Source organism: Dryobates pubescens, chromosome 11 (assembly GCF_014839835.1).
Source record: "Dryobates pubescens isolate bDryPub1 chromosome 11, bDryPub1.pri, whole genome shotgun sequence".
In the NCBI taxonomy this organism is placed as follows: Eukaryota; Metazoa; Chordata; class Aves; order Piciformes; family Picidae; genus Dryobates; species Dryobates pubescens.
The window spans coordinates 27,459,072-27,479,496 of NC_071622.1; the positions used below are offsets into that span (position 1 = coordinate 27,459,072).

The 20,425-nt window shown below is 39.8% G+C and overlaps 1 protein-coding gene across 2 annotated transcripts; it reads left to right on the forward strand.

Moving 5' to 3' along the window:
- The first annotated feature begins 756 nt into the window (after positions 1–756).
- Positions 757–20,111, forward strand: UCHL5 (ubiquitin C-terminal hydrolase L5). 2 transcript variants are annotated; one of them, XM_054165397.1, is made up of 11 exons: positions 757–975; positions 2,386–2,449; positions 4,348–4,453; positions 12,125–12,250; positions 12,333–12,394; positions 12,471–12,601; positions 14,224–14,287; positions 15,713–15,815; positions 16,277–16,390; positions 17,461–17,559; positions 19,500–20,111. In XM_054165397.1, the coding sequence occupies exons 1-11, from the start codon at positions 894–896 to the stop codon at positions 19,542–19,544; spliced, it is 996 nt and encodes a 331-aa protein (XP_054021372.1). In that variant the 5' UTR covers positions 757–893; the 3' UTR covers positions 19,545–20,111. The 2 variants fall into 2 exon arrangements, with proteins under 2 accessions (XP_054021372.1, XP_054021373.1); XM_054165398.1 differs by lacking the exons at positions 757–975; positions 2,386–2,449 and adding an exon at positions 7,913–7,996 and having other exon boundaries at positions 4,367–4,453; positions 12,125–12,394.
- Positions 20,112–20,425: the final 314 nt, after the last annotated feature.

Below are 20,425 nucleotides of genomic sequence, written 5' to 3' on the forward strand. Positions count from 1 at the left end.
AACGAATCAGCCCCAACGACACGCCCTTTAATCCCCTCACGGGTTTTCCCACGTCCAGGTGCCAAGCGGGAGGTGCCCATTTACAGTGACGGTCTCTCCAGATCCCTTCCACATCCATGTCAATCCCACTGAAGAGTCCACCCACTCCCCGCCGGGGCTGGCACCAAGCGGGACCCGCACCCGCGCCGCGGGCTACCCGGTGGAGGCCAGCCCGCTCCCCCGGCCCTCGGTGCTCCCCCGGGAGGCGCGACTTGCCTGCGAGGCCGCGGCCTGGGAGGGGCCGCGGGGCACGGCCTGCCCGGCCCAGCACGGCCTCGACGCCGAGTAGTGGCGCAGCCCCAGGGAGCTGCGGCGGCTACTGGACCGCAGACCGACAGAGAGAGGAGAGGAGGGCAGGGGGCACGGTGGGCGGTGGTGGAGCCGTCTCCGGGCGCGTGAGACAAACAGTGCAGCTCCCGCTCAGGCCGCCGAAGGCTCGATGTCTCCCGCAGCCCAGCCCCGCCCAGCCGGCGCCCTGACAGCATCCCCGGGACCCGGATGGGGCCGCGCCCACGCGGGCACACCCCAGTGCCCGGATGGAGCCGCGCCGCGGAGCCGGAACGGCTCTCTGCGCGGCCCGTGGGCTTTCCTCCATCTGCCGCTTTTCCATTCCATAGTAGAGCTACAGGGCAGAGGCGCGGCCCTTCCGCGGCCGGGGCGGTACCACCGCCGGCAGCGGGCAGCTGCCCCGGATACAATCCCTACCGCAGCTTCCTGCTCCCGCCCCGCCTCACCATAGAGATGACAGGCACGGCGTGGGTCGCGGGGCCTGCCGGGAAGGGAGCGGCGTGCCGCGGCCTCGCAGCTTAACCGGCCGGCGGCGGCGAACCTGAGAGGGCGTGCGGGCCGCCGCTATGTCGGGAGGGAGCAGCGCCGGCGAGTGGTGCCTCATGGAGAGCGACCCGGGCGTCTTCACGGAACTCATCAAGGGCTTCGGTGAGGGAGAAGCGGGAGTGGGGTCGGGCGCTGGGGTCGCGCCGCTGGGCAGGCCGTGGGACTCACAGGCCGCAGTCCCGCCGATGGTTACGGCTCTTCCCGCGCTGGTGTAAGGCAAGTCTGCGCGCCACGTGTGGCGGGGCGCCGAATGTTTGCTGACCAAAGGCGTGGGGCCCTGGCGGCCTGAGGTCCGGCCGCAGTTTTGCGGCCGCACGGCTTGCGCAGGGAGAGGAACGTAGAGTATGGTGGAGGGGAGGCTCAGGTCGAGGTCTGGTGCGACGCGCCAACTCTCCGGTGATCTCGGTGCTGCTATTCTGGCCTTGGACCGTGCTCGCCGCGCCTAGCGCTTCGCCGTACCTAGCACTTCCTCGGCAGCCTGCACGTACCCACGGCGGGCAGCGGCCAGCCTTTCGGTTGCGGGGAGCGGCGGCGAGCGGAGCGGCCCCGCTGTGGCCCGGGGGCTCTCGGTTTCAGGGCGGTGGATGCCCAGTCGCAGGGCGGGCTGTGCAGCGGGGCCTGCCTTCTCGCCCAGGGCACATGGACGCTGGGGGAACGTTGGAGAGCTCGTAAGGCACGTGTCGCGTAGGGGAGAATAGCGGTGTTTGCAGAGGGCTAGATACTGGTCGTGTGCCAGCTGACAAGGTAACAGAGCTCCTAGGAGAGGGGACTTTGCGGGAGGGGACTGTGACCACACTGAGCTGTGATGCTTTGCACTAGGCTGGGTAGCCTGCCAGGGTCTACTTGGCCTTTTGGAACATTAAATTATATGTTGAATTGTGTTTAGTATTTTTGGAAATACCGTAATTGTGTGACTATGACAGTAGATAACCCTACACAGGATTTTGACAAAAGAAGCAAAGTGATTCTGTGTAAGGTTACATTGTTTTATAATTTCTGTTGTCTTCTTCTCATAAGTGAAGGCCAGGCATGCATCTCTTACTGTGTTTCTATTTAACTAATATGTTGCTCTTCCATGTACTAAGTATTTGAACTTCTGGGGCTCTGTCTTGTTTGAGTGTATCATTTGCACTATTTTCTTTCAACTACCTGGCATTTTTCTCTGAAATTGGATGTTTTAAGATGTTCTGGAGATAGCTGCTCCACTTTGGACTATGTCTCCAAAACCAGCATTGTTTTCTACTGACATGAGGTGACCAAAAATATATTAATCTCCTCTGCTTCTTTTTTAAATGTAGCCATACAACGGAGAAGTTGCCAAAAATCTATTTTTTTAACCTGTCTTATTTGCTTTTTTAAAAGGAGATGCATTAAAGCCTGTAAATAAACTTTGCCATAACCTGGACATACAAGTTGTAAATGTTACCATAGATCCTTTATATGTCTGTTTTTACTGGCTGCATCCCTTATAAATGGCATAGTTGAAGAAACCTATATCTTTCCTTGTTTCAGGTTGTAGAGGAGCACAAGTTGAAGAAATATGGAGCTTAGAACCAGAGAACTTTGAAAAATTGAAGTAAGGCACTTTTATAATCTACATGGTTTTCATTTACATTTGTCTGAAGTGGCTGAAAGAATGTGTAATAAACTCAGGTGGTATTTTGGTGATGTTTCTTGTTTGGTTTTTTTCTTCAGTTTCCAAAGGAGTTCATTAGGATTTTGATTTAATTAAATACTTGGCAATTAAATTAGTTTTTATTAATGCCTCAGTACTTAATCTAGTTTTTCTGGTGTTGGAAAGAGATGTTAATAGCAGCTAGGATGTGAAAATACATCTCTACTTATTTCATAGTCACTTGCATTATATCAACATGAGGAGAAATCTCTCTACAGTGAGGGTGATGGACCACTGGAATAGGCTGCCCAGAGAAGCTGTGAATTCTCCTTCTCTGGAGACTTTCAAAACCTGCCTGGATGCATTCCTGTGCAGACTGTCCTAGGTGATCCTGGTTTGGCAGGGGGTTTGGACTTGATAATCTCTAGAGGTTGCTTCCAAACTCTAATATTCTATGATTTGACAAATTCTTGACAAACTTCTGTTCCTTGCTTTATCTCTCTTCTTCACATAGCATGATATTGCATCTGATGCCTTCAATAAATTACTGTCCTTATGTACTTTTGTAACTTGTTTTTCCTGCGGAACCACTTCCACACGTATGTGAAGGCACTCTTGTCATAACTGACAGTGACTGATTCCATATGGAGCAGTTCTGCCCCCATTAGGCGATATTCACTTACCATTAAGTCTGTGATACGTTGTGTTACACATGTTCACGTACAAGGTTTTAAGAGGAAAGTGTCAGCCAGTCCACATCCTACTGCTGTGCGGATATCCTACACTCATAATTAATCTTTCAGAAGATGTAGCAATTAGTATGGAAGATGTAGCTTTAGAATTGTTTACACGTGAATGGCAAAAATGTTACTTGGAGGGGTTTATTTGTTGCCTGCAACTACATGCTTCCTGTGATACTTCATCGGAATGTTTACTTTGTTAACAAAACAGGTACGGCTTTGCTTGCTTGTACTGTCTAATGTGTATCTCCAGTCTTAAGCGGTGGACTGCTTGCTTACTTCCCTGCCCTGCACTTGCACAGTATTGTAACTTAAACACTTGAGAGTTTCAAAGATACAGTAGCACGTAGCAGTTTTCAAATTCTTTCAGACATCTCAGATTTCTGGTGAGAAATTACTTGGAAAGCTTCTTATGCCTTTTGCAGATGAACTCTTTTGTGGCATCTTTGTGGTGATACTCTTAAACGCAGGTTCATATAATGAGTGTTTGTGTTTTAATGTAGCTGTAGATTTGGTAAGAAATATTTCCTTGACTAATAATGGTTTATGGGAGTACTAAATACAGTGCAACGTGCAGTAAAAGCTGTTCACTTTGCAAGATATGCTGTCTGAAAAAAACATGTCCCAGTTTTGGTATAAGAGAAAAACAGGCTTCTCTTACATCTCAGAGAGATAACTGAAAGTACCAAGGTGCACTGGAGCTCCTCTTTGAATATTTCATTTACGCCTAAAAGGTTTAGTAAAACTTGTGTTGTAGTTCTTGTATACAACTGAGAAATGTTTAGGTAGCTATTTATCAGTTACAAATTCAAATGAATGTTGTGTAAACCATAACAGCTGCAGTAACCAGGAAAACTGGTTCTGATTTATGGAAATTACTGATTGTCAGTTCTTCAGCATATGCAGAAAGAAGCTTCAAACGTGTTCTGTCAAACTAAAAGACCACATCTGAAAATTTCAGTGCAAGTTCCCTATATTTAGAGAGAAATAATCAACAGAATTACTCTAGCAGCATAGAGTTAAATTATAGTAGAGATTTCTGGATTTAATATTTTTCATCAGTAAAAGTGATTTTATATTTTTTTTATTCCTCCTCCCCCTATCAATTGTATTTTTCAGGCCAGTACATGGGCTCATTTTCCTCTTCAAGTGGCAGCCTGGAGAGGAACCAGCAGGTTCTGTTGTTCAGGATTCCAGACTGGATACAATATTTTTTGCTAAACAGGTATGGCAAGTTCACTATTTGTCTTAGACATGTTATGAAACATAGATTTTAATGCTGAAGAATAAACTTTTTATCACTATGTATACAAGAAATAAATATTGCAAGGTGAAGCAACAAATTCTGTGAAGGCAGCAACAGTGTATTGAAAGATGTTTAACAAAGCAGATCAGATCAGACAAAAATATCATCAGGTATGGAAGAATAAAGCACTTATTTATTTGTCAGCCCTCTCCTGAAAGAGTAAGTAGTTCTTCTATGCAACAAAGTATTGCTAGGTAAATGCTCTCAGCAAAATGAACAATTGTTTGTTTGGGGGTTTTCTTGGGTTTGTTGGTTTGTTTGTTTGAAACCACTTTCAACAAATTCTAGGAAGAAATACTCATTTTGCTTCAGTATTCATTTCTGATGTTTCTCAAATGCTCAGCAGCCAGGGCAATAGAACTCTTGGATAATACTTTGAGAGTTTGCAGGCCATTTTGGCATGGACGTTTAAAGTATTTAAGTCAGACAGGTGAGTTTAAATCAGAAATTACAGGAAATACAGGTTTTGCTAATGGAATTAATTACTGAGTTGTGCTTCAGTTTTGTTAGCTCTGATAGTCTGCTGTGTATTGTTTGCAAGCAAGTGAAAGTATCCAGAGTAGAGGTAGTTAATAAAAGGTTTTAACTTTTTTCCAAGAGCCACTTCTCAAATAGTGTGAAACATTCATATCAAAGGAGAAATTATTAGGCTTTCTGTGAAGACTGACACACAGACTGTCGTTGGTTGGTTGGTTGGCAAGGGGCTTGTTGTTGTTTGTTTTGGGGGGCATGGGGGAGGTGTTTGGTTTTGGTTGGTTTTGGTTGGGGTTTTTTTTTTCCCCTCTCTCTGTTTGGTTAGGTTTTGCTGGTTGTCTGTTTTCACAAATGCAAAAAAGTTTTGTATCTCAGTTTTGGGATATAAAGAAATCTCCAAGCAGTTCTGGCTAAAAGTAAAGAAATATGGAATGCAACAGAAATATTAGGTGTATTTGTAGATCTGGCTACTCTGCCCATGTGCTTCTGTTGTGCAGGTATCATCTTTAAGGTGATTATAAAAGAAACTATTGTTTCATGCTGTTGTGGATTACTTTATTTGTTGATCTTTTTAAATACTATTTTCTTCACTCTTCCTTGCTGCAGCTTTTCAGTCCTGCCAAGCAGTATTCACCAGTCTTACGATATGGTCATTGTCAGTAGTTTGCCAAATGTCTTTATAGGTTGATGGCTTAGGTTGTGATTTCTACCAACTGGACTGTTAGTGATGAGTAGGCTGTGGGTACAGAATAGCCTTACTGAAAAGAACCTCAGGGAATATCCTTGTAACTATCAAAGAATAGTTACATGCCAGGAGGAAATCACACTGATACGGGTCTAGAAAGGTTCTTTTAAGATTAAGGCAGATTTACCTTCATTAAAGGGCTCCCTGTGAGTAAATTAAGTTTCCCTAGAATTGCTGTTCTTGTGGATGCTGGGAAGTTTCATGGTATTTGTCTGCTTGCTCTACTGCTTTTGCTGTCAGTATTTTTTCCCCCCTCCCCACTTACATTTTGAAGCATGACACTGCTGAGTTTGAGTGTTAAGTTGGGATTGCAGAATGTACATCAGAAAATTTGGGTAGTGTTAGACATGCTAATAAAACCCAGAAAATTACAGGCTAACAGTGAAAAGTCTTTATTTTGTAGCTTCCTTTGTTTTCTTCAGCCTGAAACCTCTTTGTGAAGGTACAGGAACTTTATCATCTTCCCTCTCCTTCACCTGCTGCCTTTAAGGAGGGTATGCTGGAGTAACTCTTAAGAATTCACTCATTTCAGCACAGAAAGCAATTCCTAGTAGTACCTAGTTGTGCCACTTGGTGGCACAGAATATATGTTTCAAGAATTAGAATTAACATGTTTTTCATGTTTTAGTGGTATCTGTTAGTCAAGTGCAGTTGCTTAGTAAAATCAAATCCTTTCTTGTAGACACATTATATACCCTTGTGTTTCATGTGAGTTCAGTTTTGCCCAGAGGCAGATATTGTGATGAACAGTTAGTGAAATAGTCACAAAGAAATTAAAACTAAAAGTCAACAGATAAATGAAACTGGTTTTGATATTTTGGGAGGGATTTGCAATACCAGTTTAACTCTGATGACTTCCATATTTGAGGAAGTTAGAGATCCAGTTTGACATGCTATGTTTTGAGGACAAAGAGTGTTTTCTTAAGCAAACAGTGGGTCTGATGATGAGAACAAGATGTACTGGTCCTGCCAGCCTCTCTTCTTTCAGCTTCACAGTTCTGTGCCTTGCTTGCAGTGGCTAAGCTGCTCTTTGCACTTCCATGAGCCAATGCAGCTCATCAGCCAGCAGCTTTCTGTAGATTCTCTGTGCATACGTTCTGGGCTGGTCTCCTGCCACATTGTGAGATGTATTTTCAGTGACTCTGTACAGGCTAAGGCTGGTAAAAGGTCAGTGAGAGAGGACAGGACTTGCTTTATAGTAGTACTGAGGTTATTGCATTTCTTGAAGCTTCAGTCTGTGAATCCTGAGTCACCCAGGAGCACAAAGGAAAGCAATCATGAATATTAAATATTTCTATTGTGAAATAGCTGCTCACAGTTATTGTGCAGCTGGGCTTATGTGCCTTCATTTTCTCTATGCTTGTTTTAAGTCACATTTTATGCTGACTTTGAGGGTGGGGTTTTGTTATCTTTTTTTTCCCCCCCTCCTTAATAACGAAAGTGATAAGTAAACAGCCATACATTGTTTGTAGGGTGTAGCCCCAGACCAAATAACTTGTTTTCCGGGTTAGCAAAATTTTGAGGACATTTAAGATTATTGGTCTGTTGATCTTCAAAACTTACACAGCACTGGAGCCCTAAAAATCTTAAGAACTCTGTCAGGTTTTACTTTCCCACATGTTTTCTTTTAAATGTTACTATCTTAGGAGCTCTAATACAATCAATTTTACTGCAGAGTTTTAAAGTGTCATTCTGAATCCTGTATGAGCAAGACTATGTAACTGTTAAAATGCAGCAACAATTTAGGATGGGAAATAGGTGATGTTATTACAGCATGGCTCCATTTCTGTTCAGTTTTAATTAAATGCTCTTTCTTTAAAATAGTTTCATTGTTGGGGGAACTCTAATTAGATGTAAAAGACTCAGCTTTCAGACTTTTTCCTAAGGCAATTTTAAAGATTTGTTGTTAGATGCACAATTTTACTATGAAGATTGTGCATGTTCACGTTCTACTCCTGTCCACTTTGATAGCAATGTTGTAGTTGAATTCCAGATGGCAACTAGATCTTGTTCAAAGTCAAATCACAAGTGTGTTGGGGGGGTGTTGAATTTTCAAGTCTGTCTAATATGCATGCATACTAAAGGATTTTTTATTTTTTTTTTTTAATGGTCACTTTTATGTGCACTCACATTAAATTTGGCCTCCCTGTTATGCCTAGGTATGATTTGGTCCTCTATTTGAGGCCACAGAACTCTGGATGATCTTTCATACCCTTTGAGCTAGGAAACCTAGGCACAATGAGGTGAGTTAAGGATACAATTTCAGCCTTAACTCTGATTTCCTGATTTCTGTGTTGCTTATGTAGGCCCTTGCTGTTACTTTCACACATAGTGGCTACACAGTTGTACCACTCAATGTATCCAGCTATCTTCAGCACTGTTTTGAATAGCTTTACTCTGTGCTGATCACTGCAAAAGTGGGGATGTCTCGGCAAAAAAGAATGGCATTGTTGCAGGCTTATGTACTAACTTCTTTTTAGTTTAGTAACCTCTTCAGGTTTTATTATTACTGAAGTATTTGTATCATGCCTTTGTCTTGGGCCATGTATTTATTTTGTGCTGCATTGTGATGATAGAGCAGTTCTGATAATAAAATGTGAACTTCATTAATTGGAAATAAAATTTATAAACCTTCAGAAGGAAGATCTTCTAAATGATACTGTTAATAGCAAATCGCTGATCTTTAGTTATCTTTGTGTCACTAATGGAAACATATTATATGTATTGTTTTGGTTTTTTTTTTTTATTTTTTTTTTTTTATTTCAAATACTTCTAAGGCTTTGGAACTCAATTTGTGCCACTGTCAGGTTTGGTAACATTAAGATAGACCTGATGTCTGTGTTAAAGCTGAAAAATCTTGGGGTAACTTGTAAGAAGTAAAATGAAACTTGGAACATACCTAATCAAAGTCAGTAAGGGATTGTCAGTAATCAAATGTACTATAGGAAGATGACATCTTTATTCCAAAGGAGCAAAAATAATATAAATTGGAGTTTTTAAACAAGAATCAGTTTCAGAAGTATGTCCTAATGATGAATTTTTCCTCATTGAACTTTGTGAAGCCAACTGTTTTGCAGCGTCGAGGTGCTTGGTAAAGGAACCTCGAAGACTTGATGGTTGTACTGCCAACTGCAACACAGGGTTTGAAAACCAAAATATCTAATTTATCAGAGGATTTGAGTCAAGAACTTAAAGTGCTTCAGCCTGAAGTTCAAAAAATTGGATTGGATCCCTAGGAAAAGTTCAAGTTTAGGAAGCTGCATATCTTAATTGAGAAATGTGCCAGAGCAGCCTATTCAAGTGGTTCCTTTGTTTATTTTATGGTGATATGGCAATGTCTTCTTTTTTTTGAGATCTCACTAATGTGCATATTTTATTTTTTAATATATATGTAATGATTTTTTCCCAAATATTATTAAATACACCTTGCAGCTTTGCTAGCAAAATTGTTCCAATAAAGCGTCTGCTTTAAGCTGAGTGCCTGAATATTAATGAAATACCCCACTGACTTCCTGGGTAGAAATACACAGGCAAATGTTGGGATTTCTGGACAAATACAGAAAATCCTCTGAAGTTTCCCCAAGTCAACATAAAAATCTTGCCAGGATAACCTATATTTATTGTTGTCATATCTAAATGCCGAAAATGTTTTCTGCCAGTGTTGAGACACTTTAAGGGATATATTGGGATGTAGGGTAGAAGTATATCCTGACCTGTTTCTCTCTTGGACTCACTAGCTTGTATAGCAGTGCTGGACTGGCTGTTTGCATTGACAGAATGCTGTGACTTTGTGACAAACCTTGGACTTGTCTGTGTTTGGTACCGCATCATCTCCTCACTCTCTACTCTTCAACCTACCCATCAACTACCACTAGCTAGGTACCACATTCTTCCATTTTGCTAGTTCTTTCATGTCATCTAGATTCAGGCCTACACTTTTTTATGCATATCACCTGCAGTTGTTTCTATTCCTGTACTGCAAGACCAATCTTGCTTCCTTTTCCACTCATTTTCTTGAGGAGTGTTAGTAGTTCTATAATTTTTGTTTCAACAGCTGGGAAATGCTGGTCTGAGATTGGCATCTGTTGCATATTATTTTGTAGTGGTAAGACAAGATTGTTTAGCTTGGTCTTTATATACTTAAACAGAATTTTCTCATACTACAGTTAGAATACAATAAAATATTTATCCTGGAAGGCACACGTTTGATGACACCACAATTTCCCTACTGTTTTGGGGGAGTTGTCCTACTTTTGTGGTTGTTATAAGCTGCTATTTCCAGCTGGCCTGTTAATCTTCCCTGCAGGCACAAAAATATGTCTAATTTCCCTTCCCTTTTTTTGAAGCTATTATTGGGCTAGCAATCTGCTGGAGCAACTAATTCTCCCACCTTGATTTTTCAGTGAAATAGCTACCACTTAGTGCTTTGTCTCGATATCATGTCCTGTATTAGTTATCATTTAACAAGTGCAGTTCATTGTAGCGAGTCTTCTTTCATTCTAATAGCACTCTTCTAATAGTTCTTCACCACAGGTCCCTCTCTTTTCTCTATTAGCTCAAGTATAATGTTTGTAACCACTGTTTCAGCTTAGCCCACTCTAGTCCACTTATGATCATCCTATTTTCTCTACTTTTAAAACTCTCTCTGATACTATTCTTTAATCATATCTTAGAGAACCTTTAGTTCATTGTTCCTTTTCATATCTTAAAGTATTAATTATCTTAAATTACATCATTCTAACAGTCTGTGGGCTTTATTTTTTCTGCTGCTGTCCATTATTTCCTTCTCTGTCCTTAATTTTGTAGTTGTGTGAACACTAGCCTTCAGTTTGTGTACCTGCAGTTTGAGTTTCAGTAGCTGTCCTCTATTCTGCATGTGCAGTTGACTCCCTCGATTACCATTTAAATAAGCTGTCTTTCTTAACTTGAGAAGTACTTTACTTTTTTTTTTGTCATCTGTGCTATACAGACATAATCTGAACTGACAATATCCTGAAGTGTAGTAAATGAATATATGGTGTGGCCTATAGTGTTAGCATAGTCCTTAACAAAGGAAAACCTACTAACTTTCATTTGGTGGTTTTTTTTTCCTTTTTTTTTTTTTTTTTTTTTCTTGTTGGAAGTGGTTTCACATTCACAGCCCTGAACTAATTTTCATTTGTTTAATATAAAACATCCTCTCAACCAGGTTTAAGTAGCATTTTCAGTTGCAAAGCAATCTCAGACTGAAGATACATTGGTTCTAGCCTATAGCTTACTGAGAAAAACCTGCCAATATGAAGTTGTTCCTATATAAGATGGTCTGAACCCATTTGATTAATGTGTTTTCAATTAAATTTTGGATTGTTTAATAATTCTTGTAGCCTGGGGTTTAGTTTGGGCATTATTAAGTGACATTGAAGACATGGCTCTAATATGAAAGGGTGTATTTATATTTTCTAAAGGTGGTATACATAAGTCTAAGGAACAGTGTTACGCTAGCTATGGAACAAGTGTTACACAGTACTACACAAACTTAAGTGGTTAGTTCATAGTATCAGTCAGGGTTGGAAGGGACCACAAGGATCATCTAGGTCCAACCCTGCTGCCATGGGCAGGGACACCCCACACTAGATCAGGCTGGCCAGAGCCTCATCCAGCCTGGGCTTAAACACCTCCAGGGACAGAGCCTCAACCACCTCCCTGGACAACCCATTCCAGGGCTTCACCACTCTTATCATGAAGAACTTCCTCTTCACGTCCAGTTGGAGAGGATAGGTATAATGTCAACAAAGAAACAAGTGGGAACAAAATCTAAAATTCCATATGGCTTCTTAGTCAGCAAACAGTCTTTAAAAATTTTTTACATTTTGAAGTACCTCTTAATTTTTATTAGTTTGCATATAGGATATTCTTAATTTGTTGTCCAGCACCACCTTTCTATAAAAATTCTGTGTTTCATAATGGGATTTATTCCTAAAAATGTTTGGTTTACTTTGAGTTTGTTGGGGGGGTTTTTTTGTAGGGTTTGGTGGGGTTTTTGTTGTTATTTTTCCCTTTTTTCTTTTATGTTGTTTGGTTGGGATTTCTTTTCTTCTTTGTCCTTTATTAATTGCTTTAGGGAGGTGGTGAGGCAGTAGAATGACAGTTTCTAGGCAGAGGTGTGAAATACCAGCTTCATCAATGAATTGTATGACAGCCATCCAGCGTTCATTAGTCTTTTATGGCAAAGGCTTTTCTGTGGCTGCTCAGAGTAGATTTGCTGCCTCTTGCAGAGGGAAGCTGTAATGTGAACCAGCATACGAAGTCTGTGTTTGTACTGAATAGTGTTGCCCAGCTTCCACGACATCTTTATCACCTGTACTGAACAAACTCTCAATGCTTTTTCCTAGGTAATTAATAATGCTTGTGCTACTCAAGCCATAGTAAGTGTGCTATTAAATTGTGCTCATCAAGATATCCATCTAGGAGAGACTTTGTCAGAATTCAAAGAATTTTCACAGAGTTTTGATGCTGCGGTAAGTGCCTGCTACTTTCTTTATTTTAGATACTGTAGCATTATATCTATGTTGGCTTACAATCCAATTTTGTTACCTTCAGATGAAAGGTTTGGCACTAAGCAACTCTGAAGTGATTCGGCAAGTTCACAACAGTTTTGCCAGGTAACACATTTTGAATGTAGGTAAAACTTGAGCAAGTTCTTCTTTATCTCAATTTTTTCCCACATTTTCTTTGCAGACAGCAGATGTTTGAATTTGATGCAAAGTCTTCAGCAAAAGAAGAAGATGCATTTCACTTTGTTAGCTATGTTCCTGTTAATGGAAGGCTATATGAACTAGATGGCTTAAGAGAAGGCCCAATCGATTTAGGTAATACTTTACTTTGTGTTTGGAATGTCATTTTAACAATGGCTTATTGCAACAAATTAGTTGTATGGTACAGGATCAAACCAAGTTGTTTAGTAAAATAAAACATGCATTTAAAGGTTTTTTTAATGTGCTATTCAGACTTCTTTGCAATCAGTTATACTGTTGGGCTGGGGGTTTTTTGTTGGTCTGAAAATGCAATTTTCTCCCTGCTTCCTCTGCGTTTCAGATTCTCTCCCTTCATTCAGTAGTCAAGTGAACAGACCACACAATCCAGTGGACTTCTAATAATAGTTTTAGACTAATCTAATTAGTCTAGTTCATACTTTTGTTGCAAGAGAGGAGTTTACATAACCCACTTCTTATGGATGTTTGCTCTCCTTGCCTGAGGAAATATGTTGTTGTTCTGAGCTGTTTCTAAGAAAACCTGGCAAAACTGTGTAATCATTTTGGGTTTCCTTACTGCTGGCATTCAGTTCCTTTTGCTAATATTTTTCCTATGATGTGTTTTCAAGGTTTTTTGTATTTGGTTTGGTGGGGGGGGGGTTGTGTGTTTGTTGGTTTTGTTTTTTTCCCTAGGTTGATTATAAAGTATCCACTGATTTTATTGCTTGTTCCTCCTGTGGGAGCATATACCCAGCTGACTGTACACTTCATCAATTACATGGCTGGTGTATACACACTGCCCTCTTGCTATTTAGTTAGCAAATATTTTCCCAATGACTTTAAAAAGGACAGCTACTATAGTCTCTGTAAGACTTGTTCCTGTTTTGTGTCTTGTAATCTTTCTTAACTTGCAGTATGTGTGCTATCTTGTGTCTTGAAAAGCTGTACAGTGTCTGCACGCTTTTTAAGTCTGATATAATCTCAATAAGTTCCGCACTCCATTTCAAGAGTATTTTCCCAGTTTTCTTGACAGTTGTATTTATTTTCAGGCTGAGTAATGGCTTGCTGCTAAATCTCATCCTTGGTCTGGGTAGAGAGACCGTACAGTCAGCAGACCTACCAGTAACATAACTTTTATGGTCAGAGGATCATGAATCTCTTCATTTGTTTTAAGGCTTTGAATTTTTTTAGAGGCATTATCAACTCATCAAATCACTTTTGGTTGCTCTCAAGATAAACAAGGGATTGTTATCTATGATATATCTTTCTCATATTTTTTCCTGTGTCTGACTTTTCAACATTGTATTGCATCTACACAGTGCTAACTCTTTGTCTAAATGGAACATCTGTAACCATCTATACCTTTTTCTTTTGCTGTCTGCTTTTATAGTCTCATGCCAGCTATGGTTTTGTTGAAAGATCTTACATAGGATAGCTCCCTCTGCTTCATTTGTTATCAACAAAATAAATGTTATATGCTTATGCCATTAAAATTTACTTCTGCTCCATTGCTTTGGCCTGTATATTATCTAAATATTGCTATTTTAAAAAAGTCTTCCACCTCCTTAAAAAAAAAATAATCCCCTGAGTAATTTGACTCTGCAGTTTCCAAGGAAAAACTCACTATGTATTCTGAAGTTGCTGCATATGCCTCAAGTCTTTTTTTATGCAAGTCTTGAATTTGCAGTAAATTTTGCAAAGATGAATCTTCTTTTTTTGTGTGTGTGTGCTTTTTGTAGGTGCATGTAATCAAGATGACTGGATAAGTGCTGTACGGCCTGTCATAGAGAAGCGTATACAAAAGTAAGTGATTTATGATGCTTTTGAAATATAACACCTTGCATAAATTCAAAAATTCCTTTCTTTCCTTCAATTAAAAGATTTCAACTGAATTTCTAAGGAGTGACACTTAGGTGCATATCACTGTGGCTTCAGAACGTGAACTAAATGTGACCACAGATAAGTCCCAAATATGTTACATTCCTGTATGATTAGTTGAAGTAGGTATCTGTGTAGTGATGAGAGATCCTGCTAGTTCTCTGACAAAAGGAAGAGCAAGATCACAGGATGTTACGGATTAGAAGGGACCTCTGGATATCTTCAAGTCCAACCCCTCTGCCAGAGCAGGACCATAGAATCTAGTGCAAGTCACACAGGAAGACATCCAGGTGGGTCTTGGAAGCCTCCAGAGAAGGAGACTCCACAACCTCTCTGGGGAGCCTATTCCAGTGCTCCGTGTCCCTTGCACTAAAGAAGTTCTTCCTCATGTTGAGGTGGAACCTCCTGTACTGTACTTGACATCCATTGCCCCTTGTCCTATCATAGGGCACATGTGAGCAGAGGCTGTCCCTCCCTTCCTGACACCCAGCCCTCAGATATTTATGGGCATTGATTAGATCCCCTCTCACTCTTCTCCTCTCCAGACTAAAAGATCATTGTTGGCCCTGCAAGTTAAAACTGAGTGCTATTCCCATGGATAAAGTCTGGGTGTGCACTTACAGTTAAAAATACTAGATAATTGCTATATCCGTGCAGCTGGTACTTACAGGGAGCAAATTTTCCTTAGGTATGTTGCTTGGTTTAGAAATCTAACCTATAAAAACATACTATAGAAGTTTTCTTACTTCTTAGCTCTGTCCCCAAACTGCAGCAGCCCAAAACATGTTAGAAATTAAGTTGATGTTATAGCACTTCTAGAAAACAATTTTCCAAGTCTGTTTTACCCTTTTCTTGATAAGCAAAACATTGCTTCCAGATTGCATTTGGAAAATTTAAACTCTGAAAGGTCTGCTAGTCCAATCATTGAATGTACTTTTTACATGATGTTTATTAACAAGTAACAGTAACATTGTGTACAAACACTTGTGTACAGCACTTTTGTTGTCACCTGTATCATGGTTTCTTTTCTGGACAATTCTAATTGTGTGATCAGACAGGAATTAGTAATATCTCAGGAGAGGATGTTAACTAAGAGTCACCTGTTGGATATTGTTCCTCTGGAGTTTGATGTTGGGGGTTCTTGTTGTTTTTGTTTGGGTTTTTGTTGTTTTGGGTTTTTTTGTGACAAGACTGAATCTGCAGCATAATTTAATAAACCCATTTAGAATTATTTTTTCCCACAAAATATCTTCCTTTATAATGAAATTGTGGAAGAGGTTTTTGAGTTGTCATGCTAATGACTAATTTTGAAAGTGATTTGGTTTGTTTTGGGTTTTCTTCTTCATTTAGGTACAGTGAAGGTGAGATAAGATTTAACTTGATGGCTATTGTATCTGACAGAAAGATGATATATGAGCAGAGGATTGCAGAATTACAGCAGCAACTTGCAGAGGTAGGCCATGGTATTTAAGTTACCAGTGTAGTTCTCATAATAGTTCTGTGTCGTTGTTTTATTCACCTCACCTCACCTCACCCTTTCCTTGCTCCAAATGGAATATCACTAAAAATAAGGCAGGGAAGGATTACTGCCTGTCTGTCCAGCTCAGTGCAGTGCTGTATGGATGCAGATCTGGTAAGTTCCAAGTGAGTTAAGCTGAGCACTTGGTGCAGTATGACCATGTCACCGTGGCTCTGACTTATTTGCTGTGGTAGTGGACCTATTCTTTTCATAGCACCTGACCTAATCTGCTCATAAGTACAGAAGTTCCTGAAATGTTCCTATAACTGTAAGCCAAACACAGTCTTTCTGTAATAGAAATCCTCTTAAAACAGGTCCTTATGGTTTTTTACTTTTATTTAAATTAAACAAAGAATGTAGTAAGTTAATCCGTTTAACTTTCTGTTTTGTGGAAGGAGGAACCTATGGATACAGATCAAAGTAGTAACATGTTAAGTTCTATACAATCAGAAGTTGCAAAATACCAGATGTTAATTGAAGAGGAGAACCAAAAATTAAAAAGATATAAGGTATGTAGCCTTTGCTTTTCTGATGAAATTATTGGAAAAGTTGTAAGAAAAAGTTGGCTTCCATAGCTACAGGAGGCTGTTGCAATTAGTTTGAAGGAACACAAGAGAAGCATGGACCTGCTGGAATGGGTCCAGAGAAGATGATCAGAAGGCTGGAGCACCTCTCCTATGAAGACAGGCTGAAAGAGTTGGGGCTATTCAGCCTGGAGAGGAGAAGGCTCTGGGAAAACCTTATCACTACATTTCGGTATCTGAAGGGGACCTTGAGGAAGGACTGTTTAGAAGGGCTTGTAGTGATAGGACAAAGGGCAATAATCATGAAGTTGAGCAGGGTAGACATGGGTTAGATGTAAGGAGGAAGTTCTTCACAATGTGATTCCTTAATTTAGAGGTTAATTGCCATTTTCCTTCATGGAAAGGAAGGAAAGGCTTACGAGTCAGCTTGTAATGGTCTGTTGCACTGGGATGCAATTCAAGAAAATGTTAAACAAAAAAACCCAAAAGCACAAAAAAGCAAAGCACGTACTTCACTAAGTGTGAGAGTAAGCAAACAAACAAAACTGAGGAACAGAATCTCCTACTTTTCTGAAAGGTTGAACCATTGTAGAAGCTGCAGAGTGTTTAGCATAACAAAAATAGTTAGGCTTTTGCAATACAGAAATGTTTAAGTCTTCAACCCAGGCTGAAGAGTCCCTAGGCTGTAGTCCCTACACAAGGAACTGTAAAAATACCTAGGTCAAACTGCAATTTAAGTTGACAAAACAAAAAGCAATAGTTCTAATAACAGTACTTGTCAGGTGCTGAACTCTATAAACGTAATCGTTCAAGAGTTTTCAGCTAGTCTGGCAAAAGACTGTAAGGAGAACTTGCACCTTGAGCAGTAAATTCATCTGGCATACACCTTGCCACCTGCTCAGAACTTTGTTGCTTTGACATTGTTTTCAGCTGGCTGGTATTTTAAAAAGAACTCCATGTTTTTGTGGGTCACTTGCAGGGGACAACAACAGGGGTGGGAAAATTCTGTGTTTATCTGTGTAGTAATTCTGTTATTTCTCCTAATGTATTTTTAGATTGAAAATATTAGAAGAAAACATAACTACCTGCCTTTCATTATGGAATTATTAAAGACTCTAGCAGAGCACCAACAGTTAATACCATTAGTAGAAAAAGTGAGTATTCCTATATGACTTTTAAACATCTATACTGCTATAATTGCCTGATCTGGTGTGGGGTCTCCGTGCCCATGGCAGGGTGGTTGGAGCTGGACGATCCTTGAGGTCCCTTGCAACCCTGACAATTCTATGATTCTTCATACCTGCTACTTAAAGTTACAAATGCAGTCAAATCTCTTGGAATCATAAATGTCATTGGTTCACTTCAAATAAGTGCTACATTCAGATATTGCTGTTTTCCTGGTAATCATCCTTTAAGAGTTCTCAAGAGGGGATGGAAACTGCAAGCTGTGGAATTGACCAGCTTTGCACTGGTATGAAAAGGGAAACTCTGTCTCCCCTTTGATAGCACAATCAAATTGTTCTAATGATGGTATAGTAAGAGGCAATTCAGTATCGGCTAAATGATCACATCACAGGGCATGACTACAATACTAGAGACACGTGCTTTGGGCTTTTCCTCAAGAGAAATTAAAAGCCCTATTAAAACTACAATGTGTAGCTCCAGTTAGTATGTGGTTGAGTTCCCCAAACTGTCTTGGTATCCGTTTTTGAGCTGAAGATTATTTCAATGTGTACATACGCAGATGTCTATGTACAGGATTAACCCGACTGCCATCCTGAATGGTTAATACTCAGTTTTGTTGATTTCTCTGACTGTCGTCACTAGGTGGCAACCTTTGCATGGTGGTTTTCTTAACTTAGGTAGCTTGAAATGTGTTCATTTCCTCTGATCTTGTGCTGATTTACTATGCATTATTATCTCCTTTATAAGGTGTCTACCTATTAATGTTGTTTTACTATTAAAACTTCTATTAAGCCTTGTTTATTAAAATGTTGCTGTCATTTTGGCAGGGTTATTAAACAGCATGGCTTGTCAAGCACTTGGAATGCAGTAAGATCGGTGCTGGCCTGCATACCTAGTCACATGTCATAGACAGTATCCTTAATTTTGAATTCACACTGAAAAAGTATCTCTATCATTATAATAAAAGAAAGAGCTAAATATTTAATTAGCACTTTCTTTAGCTGAATTTAATTAGGAAGGTAGGCTTGCAGGACAGTGGAAGACAGGAACTTTTGGGTTCAGTTTTTAATCCTTTCAACCATTTGAGTAACTTGTGGAGTTTTAATCCAGTTTTGTGTTAATAGGAGTTGTTTATAACACCATTAAGCTGCTTCTACAAGTAAATTTCCAGTCACCCGAGCAGCTGGTGATAACAGATCTTAAGTCTAAATCACTTAATTAGATCCATTTCTGTTCACTAGTAACTGGTAACAGATTGCTGATTCATAATGGACAAATGGCTAGTTTTGCATCTGTATTGCCTGTCTTCTTGCCTGATCTTTTTCATTAAATTCATAAAGAAGATGATGCTAGTTCCCTGTTAATATGAGCTATCATCAACTGATAAAAGTTATATGAGAATCTGTTTGCAGATACCTTGGTAGGAACCCCTGTAGGATTTTCTTCACTCTGCTCTTATGAAAGGTCTAAAAAACTAAGATCTTGGTCTCTTCAGAGTTTGTGATCATCAGTGTATCTAAACACAGCATTTTCTTGTGACAAAGTGCTTTCATTAGGGGGAGCTATTTTGGTATTGATTAAATAGAGAGGTATGAAAAACAAAGGTTTAACTATGTTTTTAAAGTAATCATAGAATCAATAAGGTTGGAAAAGACCTCAAAGAATGCTTTTTTCACCTCTCCTTTTCCTGTATGGGAATGACCTAATTACATATTTCACCTATATGTATTCTTACAAGACTTTAAAAGACCTAGTAAAACAGTAGCAGGAGACTCCAGAAGGGTCTAAATTGACATTTCAAATGCCTTTCTACAGCACATTTTGTTGGATGTTCAAAACTGTAGTGAGTAGTCTCCCCAGAGAGCTTTTTGTTATCAGAGTTTGATATAGTCTCCTTTTTATTTTCTAGGCAAAAGAAAAACAGAATGCCAAGAAAGTTCAGGAGGCCAAGTGAAGATGACTTTGCAAAACACATACAGTTATTTGCTTCTGAAACTATTTTCATGACAAACAAATAAAACCTTTCATAAACTTTGAATTTTGTCCAGTGCACGTTTGACAGTTGTAACAGTTTGTCTTGTACTGTATGCACAGGTCTCATTTCCTTCCTTCCCCTGCATCTTGTGCATGTAGTACTGCTAAATAATGTTTAGGTTCTCTTGGTCAAATTCAGTATTTAACAGTCTCTCTGATTTCTGGAAGCTCTGGAAGTGGACCTGAAAAAATATGCAAGGAAAATGTACCCATTTCATCGCACTTGAATATACAATAATGAATGATACAAATGCAAGAGTTCAAGCATGAGCTTTCTTTGCTCATCCCTACTAACAGCTATAATACTATCCAACTGTTCAGTGACATACCCTGTGTCTTTGTTTATATGAAGTATGTGTCTAATTTTTTTACAAAATTGAAAAGTATCAATTTAGTTGTAGAAACATTTGCAAAGACCAATGTATAACCTCGGAAGATCTGCATCGCTTTAGTAGAAAAGATAATAAAATATTCCCATTTTTATTTTGGCAAACTTTCTTCTGTGGTATTTTATTATTGGAGAAGGTAACAGGGATATGGATTGGAGGTCTTTGGCCTTGTGACTTTGAGTATATGCATTCTAAATTTGGGTTAAAAAGAAGGCACATTTGGTTTGGGCAGTTAATATTCTTGGATATAAGGTAATACTGTTACAGACTTAGATTTAAAGCTTTAAAACGATGCTTGGATATAAGGTAATACTGTTACAGACTTAGATTTAAAGCTTTAAAACGATGCTTGGGACCTTAGGAGGTAGTTTAAGGAAAAAGAAAAGACAAAATATGCATGGAAGATTCTTGT

Bases quoted from the DNA above. Each gene is read 5' to 3' on its own strand.
- UCHL5 (XM_054165397.1), top strand. From the start codon at position 894: ATGTCGGGAGGGAGCAGCGCCGGCGAGTGGTGCCTCATGGAGAGCGAC. The intron at 976-2,385 runs GTGAGGGAGAAG...TCCTTGTTTCAG, and splicing joins GGAACTCATCAAGGGCTTCG to GTTGTAGAGGAGCACAAGTT. The intron at 12,251-12,332 runs GTAAGTGCCTGC...TGTTACCTTCAG, and splicing joins CACAGAGTTTTGATGCTGCG to ATGAAAGGTTTGGCACTAAG.